At 35.6% G+C, this 22368-nt stretch overlaps 1 protein-coding gene across 2 annotated transcripts; it reads right to left on the bottom strand.

The window, feature by feature from the left end:
* Positions 1-36: 36 nt before the first annotated feature.
* On the bottom strand, positions 37-21504 carry UFL1 (UFM1 specific ligase 1). Of its 2 annotated transcripts, XM_021545219.2 has the most exons (19): positions 21406-21504; positions 20654-20799; positions 19749-19777; positions 18901-18998; positions 17954-18068; positions 17590-17720; positions 16895-16953; positions 13421-13567; positions 12175-12350; positions 11338-11517; positions 10899-11019; positions 8487-8609; positions 6687-6807; positions 5620-5783; positions 4398-4528; positions 4176-4256; positions 3357-3442; positions 2740-2920; positions 37-2098 (listed from the first exon to the last, which is right to left on the bottom strand). In XM_021545219.2, the coding sequence occupies exons 1-19, from the start codon at positions 21480-21482 to the stop codon at positions 1886-1888; spliced, it is 2379 nt and encodes a 792-aa protein (XP_021400894.1). In that variant the 5' UTR covers positions 21483-21504; the 3' UTR covers positions 37-1885. The 2 variants fall into 2 exon arrangements, with proteins under 2 accessions (XP_021400894.1, XP_021400902.1); XM_021545227.2 differs by lacking the exons at positions 19749-19777; positions 21406-21504 and having other exon boundaries at positions 20654-20790.
* Between the last annotated feature and the right edge of the window lie 864 nt (positions 21505-22368).

Genomic DNA, 22368 nt, shown 5'->3' with positions numbered 1-22368 from the left:
TTGCAAGATGATCAAACACTGCTGAAGTCAACAGAATGCTCTTCAAACACTTCATAATTTAATGTTATTAAAATAATTTCTTACTTGCATACAGACTTTCATATAGCATATTATTTACAAAAGAGCTCAACATCATATAAAATTGTTTACATTCAATTATTGGAACTTATTAATTATTCTGGCTAAATAACATGAAATCAAACTTATTCCTGGTATACAAACTATTTCTTAAACAAAGTTCAACAACCTGAATATTTGCTGTCTTTTATTCCCCACTGTCTTTTACTTTCAGCTGTTATAACCTCCCGCCAAGGAAAGAGAAACAACTACCTTTGCTTCTGCCTTAAAATTCCAAACTGTTCTTGCCTCATGGCTGATAAAAGATCAGCATTGGCATGAACATTGTAAAACATTAATGCCTTTTAAATATGTATAAAATTATATTGTTTACATCACCAAAATTACCATAACATTTGTTACTCTGTTACTGGGGTTCCATACCTGGCCTCTTTAACTTCCAGTTGTTTCAATTTCAGGCTTGGATATGTTTATGATTAAGCTCACAAGAATATGAGTTGTTGAAAACAGAAAACTTGAATGGAGCAAAATCTGCACAAAATTTGCTCTCTTTGAGCACTAATTTTGGCAAGGATGGGTGAATGACATTTTTAGTGAAAGGAGTTTTTCATCTCTTATTACTCAACTTTGATGTTATGCAAACCCCCTCACAACACTACATACATGAAATCAATGGGTATTACTGAAGTAATAGAATTTAGATATTTTGAGGATTTTATTTTGAAAATCATCTCTTAAAAATAAATTTAGAAGTATATCTGCCATACAAGAATTATGGCATTAATAGTGAAAGAAATCAGTTTTTCACATTTTTTGTATTTTCCTGAAGACATAAAGTACTGTTCATGTAAAAATAAGGCTCACAAAAAACTTGAGAGAAGCTATATTTCTGTCTATGAAGTTTATGTAGAAAGATCATGAACTGAATAATTTTCAAAAAACTCAGGATAAACAACACCACAAATTCTTTCAACAGCTGACAGAAAGCAAATATTATTATCTGCTATGGGAAGTGGACTAAACAATCAAGAAGTCTGCTGAATAAACACATGGCATGTACAGTATGGCAAGTGTAACAGGATTTATCTGCTCCCAAAATGCCAATGCAAAAGAGAGTCACCTTTTCTGAATTAAAAGTTTTAAATGAACAGCTATTTCAGACATTAGCAGAATATCACACAGTATCAGTGTGCTGATGTTCATGAACTTGAATGTTCATGAAACTCACACTAGTAGTGGGTCACTTCCCTGAAGTTTATCAATATCCACTCATACTCAAATTGTTTTTACTGTTGCAGACCAATGAACAGAAACTGAAAACATCCACTAATGATACCAGAGTAAAGGCCTTTGCTGCTGTGCTGCTATGTATCAGAGTATGTTTTAAAACTAGTATTTGAAATCAAGATAGACAAGTCTATATGCAATCCTTTCTCACAACAAATCCAAATCAGAGAAGTAAAACTATCAGCCTGTGTGTGTATGGAAAGAAATACACTGTTATTTGAAAAATAATTTCTTGAGGTTTCACATGAGGATGCCAATAAAAACCCACTGATTTTGTACCCAAAGCATCCACAACCGTGTTCTGCCATGTCTACATTAATGTGTGTTAAAAGTACGCTGTAGAAGTAACAAAATTACATTTGCTACTATCACCCAGCAACTGTGTTCCCTGGCTGTGATTTGCAAACTGCTAGAGGCCAAATTTAAAATCTATCAAGCATTTTCTGTTGTCCCTTTCTTTCAGTATAAAAGAAAATAAAGTCTGACTCTATCATGGAGGTGAATGCACTGAATAACAGTTTTATTCCTCTGTTACAGAAAATTTTCTAGGTCTGAGAACAACATCTTTGATAGAGGTAGTTAATTCCTGGAGCTCTTTTCGAATGTTTTCTGCTCCTTCCTCCTCTTCCATGTTATCTTTTGTGTCACTCTCTCCGTGTTCAGTTTTCTTAGTCTGGCTGGTCAATTGTTTCACCACTAATCCATGGTATTTGGCTATCAGCAAATACTGATCCTGAGGGCAAAAAACGAGAACAAACCCAGGGGATATCAATGTTACATAAAAGGTAGACAGACCTATAATTAAAGATGTAATTTATTTAAATAGCATCACCCCATATTGGGTAAAGAGAGTTAATGATACAGAAATATATTTCTAATGAAGTATTTGACAACCTGGATTCCAAGAGACATTCAAAGAGGCAGAAAACTGAAAGTGCATGCAAGTGCTGCAAAAACAGGACAATAAGCCATTGAAGCATGAAAGCATTGCAGTTAGTAAACATCATCAGTTTCAGCAGTATGAAATACAGAATTTCAATGTATTTGCTCTTGAAGAGGTACATTTTTCTTTAAAACTGGATTAGGAAAAATTTAAAAAGCAACCATGCTCTAGATCAGAGAAAAGGTGTAAAAATGTTCAGTTGTAAGGATCATAACATTCCCCAAGAATGACTGAACCATAAAACAGCTCTAAGGCCTAATAATGATTGGTAATTCAGTACAGATCAGAGGAACTGTATATTCTGCACATAAAGTAATGTTTAGCCATGAAATCCAGGTCAGGTTTATGCAACAAAAACAATGTAAGGCACAACTTTCATGCTCTGTCATAGAAAAAAGGTAATTTCCTCTTAAAAAGCTAGAAATGAATACCTCTGGGATCTTGCCACTTAGGAAGTTAATGATCTGTGGTACTGATCTTCCTGGTGCATGAAGCATGCAGTGAGTTGAAAACTGAAATAACAATACTGATGTCAGGTGCAGAACAAGAGCTGGATCTTCTGTGACTTTGAGCTGTTCAATCAAAGCTTGTCTATGCTGAAACAGGACTTGCCTAAGGAACAAGAATATATTAAACAAAAATATGATTATATGATTTTATCACATAGTAGTTGAATCATAGATGCTAAAACTTACTTAACATAAATTAATTTTAATTTTCTCCTCTGACCATTTGTTTACATGGAATTCCAAAACGTTAATTGAAAAAAAAAACAAACCAAAAAACTATCACTGCCATAGCTCAGATTTTGAAAGACCCCTAGGGAATTTATATTACAGAAAAATAGCGAGCCAACAAAATTAGCTAAATCTGAATTCTCCTCTTCTCCTACCATGGATCTAAAACTGCTTGACTTTCTATTTTTCAGTTAAGCGGTTTGGAAAGAAGGACTGCCTCTCACCCACTGAGTATGACTGCTCCCATACTAACCATTCCATGTTTGTGCAGCACTATAGCCACATTTCATAGAATAAAAAAAATAAGGTACCTTTCCTTCTTTTTGTCTCCTTTTTTCACCATAACACCACAAATATCCACTGCAGAGTCAAGGCATGAAAGAAAATCTTCTATACTCTATTAAAAATATTAGAAATATTTAATCTGTGTTTGCAACTATAAACAGGTTTAATTATTGTTCACAATTAATCACACAAAAGATGACTGAATACACTAGAACTATAGAAGAAAAAAGAAACATATTTACTAGAAATTATCTTTGTTTATCTTACAAAAGTTCATATACTTAAATACTAACCCACACTGTAATTAATTAGTCATGTAAATAAAATTAAAAAGGAATACATGTTCTACAATTATTTACATATATATTTATTAATAAACACATCAGTATGGCCTTTTGCATAAAAAAATTAATAAATAACTCTCCTTGTGCCTACACTGCCATAATCTGAACTTCTGAGGTTTTTTTTTTAATATCCATAATTTTACTAGGTAAGAAATACATGGGAGAACAAGCAAGAACTCTGGGAACAAAACACAAGAAACGCCAACTACTGGAGAGTCTTGCTCAGTTTTCACTCTTCTCACCTGCCCATAGAAGGCACACTGAATTCCATACAGCAGCAAGGAGCCAAAGGTGACTATCAGAATCAAAATGTAAGATCACCTTTTCATCTCTGAAAATTCACAGATACAAAAACACACTTTCTCTCACTGCCTTGCAAAAATACAGAAGATTATTTTACCTTCAACCTTCACAGCTGCAGTGGTTATGTACTACTCTATGTGTGTCAGCTATTTATTAGCATTATATCAGCAAACCAGAAAATCTGAACTTGATTTTTACCTTGCCATTCAGAGAAGTATGCAGTTTAGTTAAAGGACCTTTGGTATCTTCTGGCAGTTTACCTAAAATCTTGATTCTGCCCTGTATGGAACAAGAATGGAAATAATCTGTAATATTAATAATCTTTTTAGATGCAGGCATATTTCAAGTGAAGCAATTACTTATTGAACAAACATCACTGATCTACTTGAGACCGTTAGAAAGCAACTATTATTTCTGTACCTCATTTGTGATTGTAGAGTAATTTTCTGTTGTCATCATTGACTCAGATGCCAAGAAGTTGAAAACCAGATTTGTAATGTCTGTACACAGAGTCTTCAACAGGTGTTTGGCAAGGTTAGTCTGAGTATCATCTGTTAAAACAAATAAGTGATCAAAGTAACTTATTATAGTTATCTGATTCCTATGATGTCATCACAGCACCTTCCAACCCATGGACTCTATCAACCACGAGTACTATGAGAAAGTTATATGGATACATGAAGATAACATCCTTCATGTGCTGTTACATTCTTATGGAATGTTGTTCAGTGAAAAATGTCTGTGAAAAAGCTTTCAGGTCTGTAAGAACATTTTAATGTATTGCTAGTATTTCAAAGATGTATCTGTATAAGCAGTAAACAACCCTGTACAATCCTCCTGAACCACTGCTATTGATCAAGTCAAGAGTATACAAAGGAAAATTCTACAGGACAAGCAGTTAATTAGAAGAACAGCCATGGGGCTTTAAGACTGAAATACTAGAATTTGAAAAAAAAAAGAGGCTATAGAATACATGTCCAAGAACAAAAACTAATGGGAAATAATTCTATAAATTACAAAATACAGGAATATCAGGTTGTTTTGCTAGTGTTTCCTTCTGCTAGAAGATTTCCACAGGGAAAATTCCAGGAGAAAGCTGAATACAGCAGAGAATCTTGGAAATGTCTACAGTATTTTCCTAATGCTAAATTTTCTGTCACACCTTACAAAATAACCCCCTGCAAAACAAACCTGACAAGACTATCCTCAAGCAGCAGCTCCTTTCAGTATCAAACCTTTGAGGTATTAACAGCAGCTTCTTAGAATCAGGTGGTATTCAATTTTTTCATTAGTGGCACAGCTGACAGAATAAAATGAGCTTACTAATATTTTCCTTTTTTTCCATCAGGACAGTGAAAATTGGAAGGAATGTAAACACTTGGGAAGGAAAGACAAGAACACGGTTACCTTGACATAAGATAGAATATGGCTATGAAATAAAGAAGATGCATTTCAATTACTGTGCAAAGCTATGCACTTCAGCATAAAGGCACTACTAGGCATACTAAACTCATCTCTAGTTTTTTCTTTCTATACTTTCCTTTTTAAACTCTTGCTCCTGTCTGAACTTTAATGTAGATTCTGGAATAAATTTAACAACCTTGAAGGAGCATAATCATTTTTCAAAGTATGTATTTTGTACCTGTGAAATGCTTTGCTCCCTTTTCAAATAACCGAATGTTGTTGTACAGGTTTGAGAATTCCTCCTGCAAGTCCTTCATAGCCTGTCTTCTGTTGGCTCCAGAGGAAGATGTTGAAGATGTAAAAACGGAACGCACAACTTCCTGGTAAGTTTTTGTCAAAGGTCTTAAAACAGGAAAGAAGAAAGGGGAAAACACTGAGCAAAGTCTGAAATTGTACAAGGTTTTCCCAAATATATCAGACACAGAGAAGACAACCTCATTATATAGTAAATGACGGGGACATGAATGCTACAGAATGGTGAGATAAACAAAAAGCAAATTATGGAAATCAGAGAAAACCCCTATCAGAAAATTAAAATATACTTAATGGCAGATGCTGTAATGTTATACTATGTATGGTATGCAAATGTATGCCAAGGTTTGAACTCTTCACAACTCCGCAATAGAAATAAGGTGAAAGAAGAAAGGATTTCCTGAAGCAATGCTATTCACAAACCTTCAGGGGCCTCTGGACAAATTTCTAAAGATGCAGTTACTATGGCACTCCAGGTTTATTCAAGCTTGGCTATTAAGGAAGACTGTATGTATATAGAATATATGTTCCTTTTTCTCTGAACATATATATTCACATTCACTCTGGTATGGAACATCTTTTAGAAGATGTTAGTAATTTTTGCATAGCTCAGCTTGCTGACATAACTTACTACTCAGCTCTCTTGGGTACCAGTAGAGACACAGATGCCAGGAAACATGAACATATACCAAAGGCTGTCCAGAAGATGGGACAAGTGAAACCTCAGCATGGATCAGTGTAAGAGGGTGGAAATACACCCATGAAGCTGAAAATGAGCTTGCAGGACCATGTACTGTTAAGCAGAAGCACATTCTGTGTTAGCACAGCTTTCTAATACATAAGATGTGTAACATGGAGCTGTACAGAAAAAGAATATTGTGGTTCACATCTATCAATAAGGCCCTCTTTTCTAAGCAAGAAAACAGACTGAAGTGTAGATTCATCTGAAGTGAATCACGAAATTTCTAACTCCAGCTAAATTATTGAAATTACCTTCTTAGATGTTCAGCAATTTCTGTAATAAGCTCTTCAGGGCAATCCTGCATGCGGGTCTTTAAAACGTCCTCAATTTCCTCTTGAGACATGAAAGAGAACTCCAGCTTCTTACTCCTACCTGTAGTGGCCATAAACAACACTTACTGAGAAAATATTCCATTTAGTATTGCTGCAATTACTCTGTGGCACAAGACACTGGAAAGCCTCAAAGTCCAAACACCATAGAAGAAATGCTTTTCAACACTGGAAAAACTGGGATGATTATATATGACAGTTGAATTTTACACATATGAAAAACTGACAGAATTTCTCTTTTGATCACTTGGAAGTTTCTGTAATAGACAACTGAAGTAGTGTATGAGGATATACATTTTTGTGACACTTTTTTTCAGTCTGCTTAGCCCATTACTCTTGAAACCATAATGCCAAGATCAAGTAGAATCAAAAGTGCCAAAACTGAATAGTGTTCTTACTTGAAGGATTTCACAACGCTATTTTAATTTTTTTAAAGTCCATTTAGTAAGGTACACAGCCATGAAACACAGTTATTGAGGTTACAGTATAAAATCTGAAACATGATAAATTAAACCAGAAAAGGTGTTTCAGTAAGAAGAGCAACTTACATGCATACGATTTAGTGCATCTGTATTTAGGTTTTGCACAAAACATGAATTTTTCCTGGGGGCTGTAGAATTTTTACATATAAGAATCAGATCAGACAGAGAACCAGAAAAGGACATGTTCCAGATGCACCTTAAAACAGGCTTATTGTGTGTTTAAGTAGGGAGATCAATGATGTTCCTTGTTGTGCCACAGCAGTAACAGACATACAACGTTTATAAACAAGTGAAATGGGAGGCTAAATCAGATTTTAGAAAGGATCTTATTTACATTTCAATGGTTTCATCTGAGTTTACCTTGAGATCGTGGTTCAAGCTATTGATTATAATACAGCAATACAAGCAGCAATAAGGGCAAAACAGAAAGCCTACACCAAAAACGAAAAGCGACTGAACATTGCTTAACTCAATAACTGAGTAGTCCTGAAAAATAATTACATTTATATGTGAATTACAGTACTCTGACAGAGCAGTATCAAACAAAATTACTACTACTATACTTTACATGTCAAATATCATGTTTCAAAGTATTTTTCAGCCAGTATTTAAAGTCTGGACCCTACATATAAAATGGAAGCACACATTTCTGGTTCTCCATTGAACAAAACAAAGAATACAATTGCTTCATTTGCAACCACTGTTTGTTCTAAATCTAACAATGCTGGCTTTTACTTAGCAAAGCATTCATGCTCTTTTTAATAGTGAAGGTAGGGAAATAGGCACCAATAAGGAGTGATATTAAAATCATCAAAACATTAGTTTTGACTGTATATTTTATTCCTGTATAGAAAAAAACTGTTTGATTGCTATGATTTGTTAATTTAGGCCATTCATTTATCACACACTATGCAGCAGGTGTTACAAAATAAAGTGCAAATCTACAGCATTTCCTACATAAAATAAAATAAAAAATATAAAATGTATTATTTCCTTGACTTAAATTTCTTTTTTAAAGACTAAGTTATACTGTTCAGTCAACATTTAATGTCCATTTCATTTAAATAGCAACATCAGACCCATAAATACAGTTTTAACTAGATAGTGTTCTAATTTTCTTGACATTTTAGCTGACCTTATCTAAACATTGGGGGAAGAACAGACATGTAGAAAAAAAAGCAAATAGTAAAACCATGTTGAATAGATAGGAATAGACAGTGCCTAAAATAAAATGACAAACCTGTGGCAGTCCCTTGTGACTCTTCATCACTGTCAGCATCCTTTCTTCCTTTCTTCTTGGTTTTCTTAATCTTTATCTCTCTGGCATTCCCACCACCTCCGCCTCTCACGCTTCCACTGCCCTCTGGTGGGGAATTACTTGCTTAGTACACAGGAAAGTTGTAGCACTTAAAAAGTTTACAATACCATGGTCATTTATCTATGTTACTTGTTAATGATGGATTGAAAACCACAACCTGATTCTAAACACAACTTAGAACACATATTTCAGACACTCAGGGCCATAAGTTTCATTCTTAAGAAAAAAAGCAACCAAGGCAAAGCTTTGTTAAAGCTAATGTTATTAATAAATATGAACACTAATATCAAATGCACATAAAGAAAAATGCACAAAAAAGAAAGAAAAAAAAGAGCGGTATCTTGCTTCAGCTAAAAACAGATGAGATACCAGAGTCTACAATGTAGTGGAGGATTTTCTGTCAGCTGAAAATAGCATCTTAGTAAGCATTTAGCATTTTTATTCAATGATGCTAAGTAACTAAGTGTATAAAAATTATTTTAGATAAGGTAACTGTGAATTTGCAGAGAAAGAATCCTACACTATATACATAAATATACCTATTTACACAAAATATTGGAAGCACACATTCAATTAACTAGAGCACTCAATCTTTTTTGACTTTTCCTAGATGACTACAGAGCAACCGGATGTTCCAGTTCTGATACATGTAACAAATTACTTTGTTCAGAAGTCCTTCAATCAATGTATGCACCTGCAGACAGAATCTCAACTTGCTATACAGTCCCTCTCCACCAAGGCAAGCTGTTCTGCTCTTTGTTCCCTTTTGCACAGCCTCTTCTGTTATTTTTTCCTTTGGAAGAAATTTAGACTCCATGGTGCCATACGTATGTACACTATGCCTTGAGAAAGTCGGTGTTTTTTCCATTTAAATATGGTTTAATGTTTCAAGTAAATACATTATGTAACTATATTTTTTAAGAAAAGGAAACACAAAGACATAGTGCTCTTACTTAAAAAGCTAACTGCATCTGTTACATGTCATAGATGGATTTTTAAGCATTACTTTGCAGGAACAGCCAAAAAAAAAAAAATAGTGCTTTTCACAAACTTATTTGAAATGTGATTGCTTACAGTAATTACATTACATAAAATTTTTATGTTGGGGTGTTTTTAGGTAATGCACATAACAGTCCATAATAAAACATTTCAAGGTAGTGCTTGCTGATGGTACAGCATGTTACCTGTGGTTATGAATTTGTCTAGACACATAGTACAGGCTCAGTAGTCTCACTCCTCAGAGGGCTGGAAACCAAAGTCTTTCTATTATGATAGTTCATTTAAAGAGCCATGCTTCTCTACCTTAGCTATGGCCTAGAAAAATCTGCCATCTCTTGTGGTAAGAATAAGTTTAATTTCCATGTCAACTCAGGCCTACTCATGCTCTTTTTTTAAAAAGTAGAACATTCTACTTTGCAGATGAGTATATTCAATCAAGCCAGATGTATCAGTGCTCTAATTCTCTTACTTTCAGTAGTACAGCAACACTCTGGAAGTGAGTTCAACATAAGATTGCTCAGCTGTGCTGCAGTAGCACGAGAGCCCCATAAAGTTTTTGGGATTCACAGTCTTCAGACTGAATATGGTTTTAAAAATCAGAAAGATTTCAAAGGGTTAAATCCACACATTTTTATTGTTTGTTCAACTGAAATCTATTCCGAACAGTCACCACACAAATGGAGTAAGGTTTGGGAATAATTTGGTTGACAATATACCTCAAAGTAAACTGTCTTAATCTCCAAGTAACTCTTACATGTGAAAAAAGCAGAAAATTCTATGGCATGGTTTTCTCAGAAAAAATTACAAGTATTCTTTAAAACAAAACCCCAAAAATTCATTCTCAATTTAGACAAAGTTACTTTGGAATTAACATCTCAAGACTAATAATAAGAAACATATTAATTTTCCTGGGCCCCTGAGAAATGGAGACTAAAATTTTATCTATACTGTGCAATACAACATGGTTCAGAGGTCCCTGAGCTAATACTGGTTTTATTCAGACTTATGTGATCATACTGTATAAAATAATAAATGAACACAGTATTTCTTGCTACTAAAAACAGTTACCTTGTGTTGAACTAACTCAAGAGACTTTTATAGTACTTCCTCTGCATTTCTAAGTCTGAAATTGTTCTCATGGGCATAGCTGAGATGTATGCACATGCAGAGTATAATGGTAAGTGGCTGGATTATTTCTTAAATATCTTAAGCAATGGACTGGAAGCAGGTAATGGACTAAAAAATATACTAACTTTATACTAGAGTATTTCAAAGATAAAACAAGTTTGTTTTGGTTTGGTTTTTTTTAGCTTAAGCTGAATACTGATATTTTACCTGTTGCCTTTTTTCTTCTTTCATCCTTTTTGTCTTTTTTATTAGCATATGGGTTCTCTAAACAAGAAGCCTGTTTTAAATCTTCTTCAGTGATTAAATTAACAGGGTTGTTTTTAATTTCCTAAAATGAAGAACATGCACATCATAGCAAAAAGATACACACAGCAATGGAAGAAACGTTTAAGCCATATGGCCATTTTCAAGTACACGAATCAAACATCATGTTTTCCAAGTGCAACTCATAAGACTGGACTTCCTCAGTGCACCACAATATCAATTATACCTATTAAATATAGAAACCTGTTGTTCATTTGTCTTGCTTCTTCTCTAGTTGTAGTTCAGATGAGATGTACAGAAACCATAACAATGACTGCTAAGTCCTATGAGCTTTACTCTCTCAATATGCACTACATCTTGACCAATAAAAAACCTACTGTACCTTTTCTGCTTTCTGCTGCATCAGATCAGAAAAAAGGTCGGCACAGCTGCTTAGAAATTTCTCACTGACTGCAATGGTGTCATTGAAGACTAAACCTGAAGAGCTTTTGTTTAAAGATCTCATCACTTGCTGGAGCAAAATCCCAACATCTTCTACTGACAATGAGCTGGGCAGAAGAGTCTAGGGTAAAGAAAATTAAAATACAACAGCCTAGTAAGTGGATAATCAGAATAGACACAGGCCTTTTGACATCTGCTAACTACTTAGAAAGCATTGTGCCTTTCAAATTAAGCTATAATTTAAGAGTTCACACTATTTTAAATCTAACATGGCAAATCCACATTGCTCTAGAAATATGTGTTGCCTCTGAGCAAATGCATGGCAACTTCTTAAAAATGAAGCTCAACAGCTACAAAGCAACACCAAACACAGAACAATACTTAAAGAGCAACAAAGGCAGTGCTATAAGACCTAAAATCAGGACATAGGAAAAAGTAAGTGGCTAAGATCCCTCTGCTCACCAAGTGTTGTAAGCATTTAGTTTAGGCATCTTCTCAAAAAAAAAAAAAAAAAGCCCAACAGAAATATATTGCTTTCTAGCAGACAAATGCAATAGTGTTGAAATTAAATGAAAGTTAGTTGAATGCCAGTATGTCCTTCCTGTTTTTGTTCAGATCAAAGGCAAATAATGGTCTTTTGTTATTTTAATTATACTGAATTTTCTTCTTCGACAACACAGAATTTCATTACACATATGTGTAGTTTCAATAAAGTATCATTTGACACAAAAGTAAGAAAAAAAAAATAAATCCAACAACAACTGAAAGGATTGCTTACTGCTACATCTATCCAGTTTCCAGAGCTGATGGCTTCCTCCACAGAGGCTTCAACTTGATCCACAATTTCTTGACCAACACAAGCTGCTCTCAGAAATAAGAGCTGTGCCGACTTGTATCTTTTTCTAATGTAGCCTGCTGGGTCAGGGATGCCAAGTCTAGACAATGCATCAAATTCTATAAAATAGTTAGATACCTTTTATTTAGTTCTTTCATATACATAAAAGATCTTATGGGATGCCTTTATTTTGAAAGCAGGAAATGAAGAGTTACACATATTTTTACACAAGTAAATGCAGCCTTAAGCAAATGCTGACCTAAAACTTAGTTCAGTACAAGCTACATCTAAATGTTGTTAATAGAAGATTAAATCATGGATGTGACTTTGATCTGAGTTTAGAAAATAGTTTTTTTTTTTTTTGGATTCTTATACCATGAAGTTTATATTTGCAGTCATATCTTTGCAAAGTATTCTAATATAGCATGAAAAATATTTACAATACATACAGTGTTTTGTTTTCAACTATTTAGCAGTTTATACTTAAGATATGGGGAAAACATTCAAAGACTGTCAGACACTCTAGACAGTCAAGCAGTATCACAGAAACAATACTGTCATTTTAAGTTAATGTGAACCTTTTCAATCTTCAAGAGTAACTGCTAATTAGGGCTTGGCCCTTTGGGACCATAAGGGGACATTCCTCTCTTTATTCAGATCCACATTTTCCCACAGCTTGTGGCATTTCAAAACACCATAATCCAGCATCACGCAGCTTGAAGTTAGATAGAATTGTCTGGATTAAAATCAGGACACTAGTGCTACTCATTCCAGTTCTATAGCTATTAGTTTGGAAAAAAATTATTCCTGAGCACTGCATGTTTGGACTATTAGCAAAGTTTGGTTGTAATCTGGACATTTGGCCTGAAACTCCAGCCACAATGGTCTGAAAAATTTACAATGAACAGGCTAAACAATGTCCTCAGAGCAGTAACAAAAACAGCATTTATAATTGTTTGTGAGAAATAGTTACTGTTTAGCAGTATGGTCCCCTCTGCTGAAATTGTGATAAAGAAACAGACATCATTATGAGCAAGATGGTCTTTCAGCAAAGGAGTATCAGCCACTGCATTGATTTCCACTTCTTCTTGTAAGGCTTCACCCTAAGCACTAGCTATATTAGGGTAAGACCAATTACCTGCACTAGTTTTAGAAAGCTATTTTATCTCTAGGAATATAGATTAATTACCTAAGTAACCATTCTGCTTGAAAAAGGAATCCACCCATTTGTTCTGTGTTCTGGAATAGATGTCTGGAACAAACACAGCCTTATCCTGTCTCCCACCAACCACGGTGCCTTTTAGACGACCAGCATTAACAAGTTCTTCTAGCAAAGCTACAAAAGGAAAAGAAATGAAGAAATGTTTCCTAAGTTAGTGTATCCATCAATCAAAAGATAGTAATTATTTTCCCTGGATTGTTTCTTCTTTCTTTCCACCAATCAGTTTGTGTTTGTTCTAGTGAAACATTGCCAAGCTCTATCTATTATTTTTAACACTTGAGAGAATTTCTTCACAAAAGCTCTGGAAATCAGACAATGTTTCCAAACAGTGAGCCAAAATGGCAGGATCAAAACATTTTTATTGAACATATACCTGGTCACTTTTAGCTTTTAATTTAAAAAATGCAGACATAGAAGAATCTCTCTCTGGACAGAAGAGTAAAATATACTGGCATTTTATTAATAATTTCTATTTGATTTCACTGCTTGCATGTTAACCAAAATGGAAAAAAAAAAGATCTGAACGCAGAAAATGACATGAAAAGTTTGACCTAAACTGCATAACACAGTTGCCAATAATAACCTCTTGAAAACTCACAAATACTGCTGACAAAGAACATATTGGTAACTGGTAGCACCAAAGTCCTAAGACTTCTCGATACTAAATAAGATTTTTGAAATCCATTTAAGTTGCATAGGAATATCTGATTAGCCTCCTTTGATCTGCTTCTGCCTTTTTGTAATACAAGAGATATATTTTAAAAAATCAGTAACATCAACTGCTAACTCTGCTGATTTCCAGAGCTTTGCCAGATGGCTTTTTTAAAGACTAAGTTTATGTTTGTTTCTATTTCATTAAAAGACAAGTTTTGCTCTGGAACAAGACATTAAATGGTATTACATGGCAAGGCTTCTTCCTTATTAAATAGAAGCAGCAATCAACACTTCAACATGCTTAGTACAGCACACAGAGGTTTAACTCACTTATCCAGGAAAGTTTACCTGAAAGCCCAGTTCCAGAAGAAACAGTGCAGAGCAAATCATGATAGTTTTTGTCAGATATGCCCAGTGTAGAGGAGCTTCTATAAACTAGCAACTATTGAACACAACTGCAACTAGCAAAGCTGAACAATACTTACACTGAAAAAAATGCAGCAGAAAGAGAAACTGATTTAAACAAGATATAGCTTTATGTAATTTAAAACAAGCCAGAAATTCATGTTCTGCCATGGTTCAGTTGCATCAAATAGAGTGGAACTTTTAAGACCAATTCAGGAAATAAAATTATTATTTTATACTTCCTAATATTTTAGTTGCCCTAGAAAATAGAGTCAAGGTGTCTATTCCACCTAAGCAATTGTCGGATAATACAGAATGGCTCTCTGTTTGCAATTTCAACTTCTTTTTGTTCAATGATTTTAGGAAAAATAATTAAGACTTTCCTAGAACTCCAAAAAACTGATTGGAAAATATATTCATGAAGGGAAAGAAAAAAAATCTATTCTTTATAGAAAGAAGATGTCAGAATAAAAGAGGTGAAATTAAGAAATCAATTAAATTCTGTCTTTTATCAAGTGCCAGTTCTAAAAGTCCAGGGCATAGGAGGTGCTCTCAGTGATTTCAGAGACCATTGCTACAATTATGTCTAGATAGTATTTTGTTTTAAAACAACAGGATCCCTGTAGAACTAACATGAATTCTCATTTATTTTTAAAGGTGACCAAATAGCTTGTAGGGTCCTATTATGTCTCCATTGAAGTCTGACAAAGATAGTAAGTGTCCTTCAATGTCAGTTCTATACCAGAAACATAATGTCCAGAAATTAATAACATCTGTGATTTCATTATGCTTTGTAATTATTGTTTTACCTTTAAGAATTTCTCATTTTTTAAACTTTTTATTGTAACTTTTATGAGAGCTTAAAATTAATTGCAGCACACCTATGTGAAAGAACCACAGAAAAACGTTTATCTTGTCTAAACCCAAGTATTGATTAAATAATTAGCTGTTTGCAAATAACACAAATATTACATTGAACTTACATTTTTATTCTAGAGGAGACAGAAAATTGATGAAGACTACTTTTAAACACATTGCTAACAGTGACAGGCATAAAAAGTTAAAAGGAACATCATTAAAAGGTTTTTTTCAAGTTTCCAACATTTGTGAAATGGAAATGGTATCTCAGCAAATGGACATAATAAAATCTGGCAGTGAATAAAAAGATAAAACGCTCTTTGAAACTTAGAAACTGCAGTGTTAATGAAAGAAAGTAAGAAAAACTAAAGAAAAGGATGAACAAACTCACTAAATAAATCCCTTGGAAGTACTTCTAGTATTGTCTACAATCTACCTATTGTGATGCTCACTGGTGTCAGGAAAATACCAGAATTTCAACTCAAATTAACACTATACATCATCAAAGCATGATGATTTACTTGGAAGAGTTATCTGAAATAGATGTAAGCAAATACTGAAATGTGATGGCTACTGAGACATTATTATAATTCAGTTTCATAGATTTTCTCTTCCATCTATGACAACTTGGAAGGCACGTAAAAGAAAAAAAAAGGTGGAAATTTTAAATTGATCGTGCAAAAGTAGAGTGTTTATATGATTTTATTTAACTGCTAAGATTTAAATTTTTAATGAATATGCCTGTGGTGGAGAACACAGGATAAGCAGAGAGATACTACAGTGGAGTTAAGTGAGCAATGCCCTGAAAGTAAAAAGACTCAATCAAGAGAAGCATTAAGGTTCATGAGAAGAGATAGAAAAAGATTAAAGGATTTTAAAAGACCAGCAGCACTTGGTCAGGCAGCACAGAAGACTAATGATGCTTGAAGCAGCATTTTTGAGAGATAGGAGAGGGCATACAAAGTGACAAACAAGTAGAGCCTAAAGATTTCAGCAGCTGAATAGGGATTCTTTATGCATTTCTATTTAGAAAAGGAACTGTGGAAAATAAAAGCAAACAGTTTAAGGATATGCTTTATCTCTCAGCATACAAAGTAATTTAACTAAGAGTATAACAAAAGCTTAGCCTGCATGATCACAGAAAAAGTCAGTAAATAAAATCCTGAGCAATTAATGCCATTTGGCTACATAAAATCTGTCCCATTTTGTGTGCTTCACTGATAAAACTGCCAGTAGCTAAGGGCAAATAATGAAAGAGATGAATAAATAAGTACTGTACTTCTTGCATCATTCTGCCCCCAGAGGTATCTCGTCAACAAATGTTTTCATTGCTTTGCATACAGAGAACATCCCTTCAGTTACGGATAGCACAAAGAGTTTAATACTTCCTACACTAAAGAGAAACCCATTGTTCTGTATTTCAGAATTAAGGCTATGTGCTAAAAAGCTTCTTTGAAAGCACAGTTTTAATAAAGAAGAATGGATTTCCTAACAAACACACAAAATATTTTGAATGAAACTCACAGTAAAGTAAATGTTCTTGAAATCCATACCGAGTGATCAAGCTACTTACAGGTGTAGGCCTTCGGGAAAAAAAAAAAAGAAAAACAAAGCAATATAAATTAATGATATGAAACTGGTGTAGACAATCCCGAAATGACAGAGGTTACTATAGATTAACATAGCCTCAGGGTACTACACTGATGTTTAAAATAGCTTACAAGTGTTTAATTCTGAATTTCTGTGAAGTGATAACACAAAAGCTATGTAATTATTGTAAGGAAACTTCTGCTTTGTTGAGTTTTCCTATTCCTATGAAGTGACACAAAGTTATTGATTTAGTAAGAAAAACGTATCTCTAATCACATGTAGTGACCACATCAATATATAACTGACTAAGGAGCAGTGGAGTGACAAGAGAACAGATATTACACAAAGTAACAAAAGAACTATACAGTAACATTTTCTTCAGCCAAAACACTAACTTATATTGTATAGGGTATATTGTTGTACTTCCCTTGTTTTTCAAAAGAAAAGTCCCCACTTCCAACAAGTGAGTCTAAAGTAACTGAGAATTGGTCCCAGGAACTGAACTACACTTAGGGAAATCTATCCATAGGTCTTTTTCTTTCTTTTGTTTTTCAATCACAAGTGAATCTGGCCCATAAAGACTTGTTGCAAAAATATTTTAATATGTGGTTGCAGGCATGGCAATTTACCGAGTAATCGCAGTGAAGAGCCCACGAATGCGTGCTCGATGGCGGGACACAAAGGCTTCTGTAAAAATCACCCCATGGTTTTCCTGGTCTAGTTGTCCATGAATAATTCTGCCCAAACGCCTGGATAACGCCTGTAAATAGAAGAATTGAGCTTCTCCAAGCATGCTTTCTTCCATCAGATATATGGGTATCTAATGACAGAAAACTTTGCAGAAAACTGAAGTATAGTTTGCAGATGTACCATAAAAACTAGGATTTAACCTTAGTATTAATTTTGTACAAAATAGTGACTTCAGGCCAAGGATTGCAAAGATAAAGAAAGAACAACCAATCCTGTATTTGCCAGGTTGGTGGCTTTCATCACCTGTATCAAGAAGTCTCCTGGAAGGTCGTATGCCTTGCAGAGTTCTGAAATTGTCACCTGGCCAGTTTCCTGTAGTTTATCATTTATTTCTTCTGCTAATTGATCCAGATAACTCCTTTAGTAAAAAGAAGAAAAAAAGAAGACAACATGTTAAGTGTGACATTGAAAGTCAGCCTCAAGATTACATACTGAATAACTGACCTCATTTAATATACCTCTTTCTGTTACATCTTTTCAAAAATAAACTAAAAGTTATTTAAATGAACAAAGGAGAACAGTGTGAGTGAAAATGTGTAAAAAGTGAAAAGTATATATTTTTTTAAAAAGCCTGCTAATCAGGTAGCTAGTATTAAGGTGGGGCATCTATCTACTTGTATGAAAACTTCAAGCAAGAGAAAGAGGAAAACATGTCGATGAAAATTGGGAAACACCTTAACTAAGTGAGAGAGGTCTTAACTATTTGAAGAGAGACAGGTACTTCATATTCTTTGACAAGAACAGATCCTGAAGCTCAATCAATAAAAAGGACAACCCTGTAAGAGTACTACTTCAGTGGTTTTAAGTGTGCTGGAAGCCATGAAAAAACTAGGTCAAACATCTTAGGCTTGTCAGGTAAAACAAGAGGGAGAAGGTTTGTCAATAGCCGAGGCAGACAGCAAAGCCAGAGAGCAAATGAGATCTGGTTGCTCTACACAAAGACACTGGGTGAGAAATGAAGCCTCTTAAATGTAGGACACTGAACACGGACGTTCAATAGGGCCTTTACACCGTGGATTCATTGGATGTTTTGCTGAGATAGGTCTCACCTGCCAAAAGTAGCAGCTCTAAGATCAGCCAAGAAAAATGTATTTCACTTCAGAAGCAACAAAGTTGGACATTATTTTTAGTCTGTGTTTTAAAAAATAAACACAGTATGAATTATACATATTTCTCCTGAAGGTACTCACTCATTTATAAGCTGTCCCAGTACAAGCTGAATACCTTTTTCAGATTTAACAATGTCATTAGCTCTGTTTTCAATGTGCAGAAGGTCCACATTTATTACCTAAAAAAAAACCAAAACCTCTTATCAGAACTTTAAATTGAAAATAATTCTCAAACATTGAGATATTAGTTACATATTCCTATGTTTTGAGGAAAGCTGCTCTTATTTTTTTATACTACTGCATACAAACACACTTAATCTGTGTTTTGGACTAAAGAAGCAATCCATTAGGGAAAAAACCTCTCTTTGCAACTGTTACAAGGTTAAAATAAACCTAAATAATTAAAAAAAAAACCCAGAAAGCAGTAAGATAAAATAGGAAACTGGGTTTCAGAAAGGTTTTCTGTTTCCAAGTAATTTTGTTCAAGCCTGAAGGAAAAATTAGCCAGAAGAAGACTACTGCAGGACAAAGATTAGTGGAGACAAAGAATAATGAAGGAAGAGGGTAGATTCAAAGAGGCATGCAAAGTTAATTATGCATGCTCCTGCACCTTTAAATTTAAATGGATAACATATTTATTTTCTCTCTGCCCTCCTTAGTTTACAAAGAAAGAGTTCATAAACAAAAACAGCATATATCAGTAGTGATTTCAGGAGTCCTAGATTATCACTAAGTAGAGAGGTTTCAATAAAGCAATAAATGGACAGATTAAGTAATCTGGACTACCTGGACATGAGCTACCAGCTCTTCATAAAATTTGTTCTGCTTTAACAAAATAATTTAGCTGGAGTATAACTAATGGACTCCATATTCACACTATACATAGTGAAGAAAAGAAAGAAGTATAAAGTTTTTATTACTAATGTTACCTGTTGTAAATCAACAATGTTAACTCGACCTTCAAGAAAAATTAAAACACACTTTTAGTACATGAAACATATTTGAACAGATTTAGAATAAAGTACAGATCATTATGCATAAAATTTCTTTTTCTGTAGACCAATTAAACTAATCCATGAGTGCCTAGAGATTGCTAAAACTTTCTACTTTTGAATGATGCTACTAACAAAAAGCCCAGCAAATTTTAATTCAGTCCAAGCTGTCCCACTAGTATGATACACCATGGCAAAACACAAACTGAGGCAAACCTGTGGTAACAGTCAGAAAATGGCTAATCTGTATGGACATAATAAGAAGTTAATTTTTTAAACATATGACACTGTGAAATTAATCCTTAAGAATAACTCAAAGTACAATACACTGCCTGCTCATTAAAGCCATTGACAAAAAGCTATCTGAACTTCCTTACTTGCTTCCTTAGATATATCTAAGTCGTACCTTCCAATACAAGTGGCTCTTCACATTGGCAAAATCAAAAGAACTTCTCAATGACAACTTACAAATACTATTATCACTAATGGTGTGAGAGGAGAATAACTTTGAAATTCCAAGACAAGGCCAAACATCTTGGCCTAATACAGTTTAGTACTAAACTGCATTAAAACGCCAAATTTCCTTCAAAAAGGATTTTTATAGAATTTTTATGTCAGATATTCCACATGGGTAAAAAATAAACCAAATAGTATATCTTGAAATGCTTATCTAAAAACTTGACACAGATCTGAAAATAAAAGAGCAGCAGATGAATTAATGTGTGGATCAATCAAACTGACCTTTTCTGAAAGATTAAGGGTACTGAAAGCTGTCAAATTCTTTCTGTAGACTTCAAAATTAACTTCCAAATCCAAAGGAAGAAGGAAAATGCCACACTTACCACCAGAAACATGAAGCTCATCACGAATCTCCTTACTAATCTGTGCTGGAGTGACATACTCCTTGCCATCAAGCGTGTGCACTACTTCCAGCTGCTTTTCTGCGATCAGCTTTGTGACAATTTCTATACAGTTCCGTTCTGACAATCTTTCAGAAGCAGAAGGAGTCAGCGGTTAATTCTAAGGAAGTACTTGCTAAGTTTACCTTTAAAGTTTCAAATACACTAAACACAGGAAGTACAATGAAGATTGCTTGCAGCTCTTTGCGAATATACTTTTTCAGGCAAAGAAATTAATGTCTGTATCCTGCTTACCACCCACCAAATCATCCATATGGCTTCACTCGAGCAGGTTATCTCAACACTTTTACTCGGCTCCTGGACAGCTATCAGCCCTGTCAGCTGTGACAGCGCTCCTGCTAGTGAGTTTGGAACGCCTGTAGTTAAAGAATTCGTGCCTATGACACTTCTGTGCGCTTTTGATTTACTTCTGCGCATTTCGGATTCATTTTTCTCTAACAAAAACAACTTCTGGGCAACGTTTTCCCAGCAAGTTCTCTCAACTAGTCAAGCAGACCGAGGGGTGAAACACTCAGTCGTTTCCCTGGGCCTTCCCGTGCTCTGGGGTCCCACAGGGGACGCGGAGCTCCAGCAGCGGCACAGGGAACGGCAGCGGAGCGGGCGGGCCGGGCCCCGCGGGGTGCGCGCACCGGGGGCCGCCGGGGAAGGGGCGGCAGGCGGCGGTGCCGGCTCACCTGTGGGCTACCTCGGCGAACTGCGCCCGCTGGAAATCGGCCGCCAGCTGCCGGATCTCCTCCCAGGCCGCCGCCATGGCGCAGCGACACGTCAGCCCCGGCCGGGCGGCGGCGGGCAGCGAGCGGCGCCGGCCTCCGCCCGCAGCGCCGCGCCGCGGCCAGGAGCCGCCCCTGCGGGCTCGGTTGTTAAACTCGAACGAACAAAAGCTAAACCCGGCAAAAGGAACGAAAAGCCGCGGCCAGGAGCCGCCCCTGCGGGCTCGGTTGTTAAACTCGAACGAGCAAAAGCTAAACCCGGCAAAAGGAACGAAAAGCCGCGGCCAGGAGCCGCCCCTGCGGGCTCGGTTGTTAAACTCGAACGAGCAAAAGCTAAACCCGGCAAAAGGAACGAAAAGCCGCGGCGGGGCGGGCGCGGCGGCGGGTCCGGGCCGGGGCCAGCGCCAGCGCCGCTGCTGTGAGCCCAGCTCTCAGCGTGACCGCTCGAGGAGCTGCCGCTAGCGAAACCTGGACTGAAGTTTAGCTGGGTGTAGTGGAAGAATAGGGAAAAAATGTGATGGCAATTTTGGGTGCAGTATTTATGAAGATGATATAGAAACAGGTTACCATAGGGGACAACAGGAAAAAGAACTAGGGACTTAGAACCGTATTCCTCCTACCTAATCTTAAATGGATTTGAAATCCTTTAATTATATGTATACTCTACCAGGCAATAGGGAATCCCTGTCAGCTAAATCTCTGGACTGGCCAATCTGAGTGTTGTAGTTAAGACTCCAAAGTGGACCTTCACTTGTCTGTGTATGACTTTAGTTCAAGCCATGATTCCAGATTTTTGGTAAACAGAGCTGGGTTTTTATGAGTTGTTTTTTTTTTTTTTTTGGGGGGGGGTGGGGGGGGTTGGGGTTTTTTTTGTGTTGGTTTTTAAAAAAAATTATTACGCTTAGAGGTATGTTCCACCAGCATGCA

The sequence above is a fragment of the Lonchura striata genome, chromosome 3 (assembly GCF_050655825.1).
Source record: "Lonchura striata isolate lonStrDom1 chromosome 3, ASM5065582v1, whole genome shotgun sequence".
Classification (NCBI taxonomy): Eukaryota; Metazoa; Chordata; class Aves; order Passeriformes; family Estrildidae; genus Lonchura; species Lonchura striata.
This window is presented reverse-complemented; position numbering and strand designations above follow the sequence as displayed.

Excerpts from the sequence above, each read along its gene's own strand:
- UFL1 (XM_021545219.2), bottom strand. The coding sequence starts at position 21,482 with ATGGCGGCGGCCTGGGAGGAGATCCGGCAGCTGGCGGCCGATTTCCAG. Across the intron at positions 19,778-20,653 it reads TGAGCTTCATGTTTCTGGTG|GTCGAGTTAACATTGTTGAT; the intron begins GTAAGTGTGGCA and ends TTTTTCTTGAAG. Across the intron at positions 12,351-13,420 it reads CAAGCAGAATGGTTACTTAG|AATTTGATGCATTGTCTAGA; the intron begins GTAATTAATCTA and ends ACTATTTTATAG.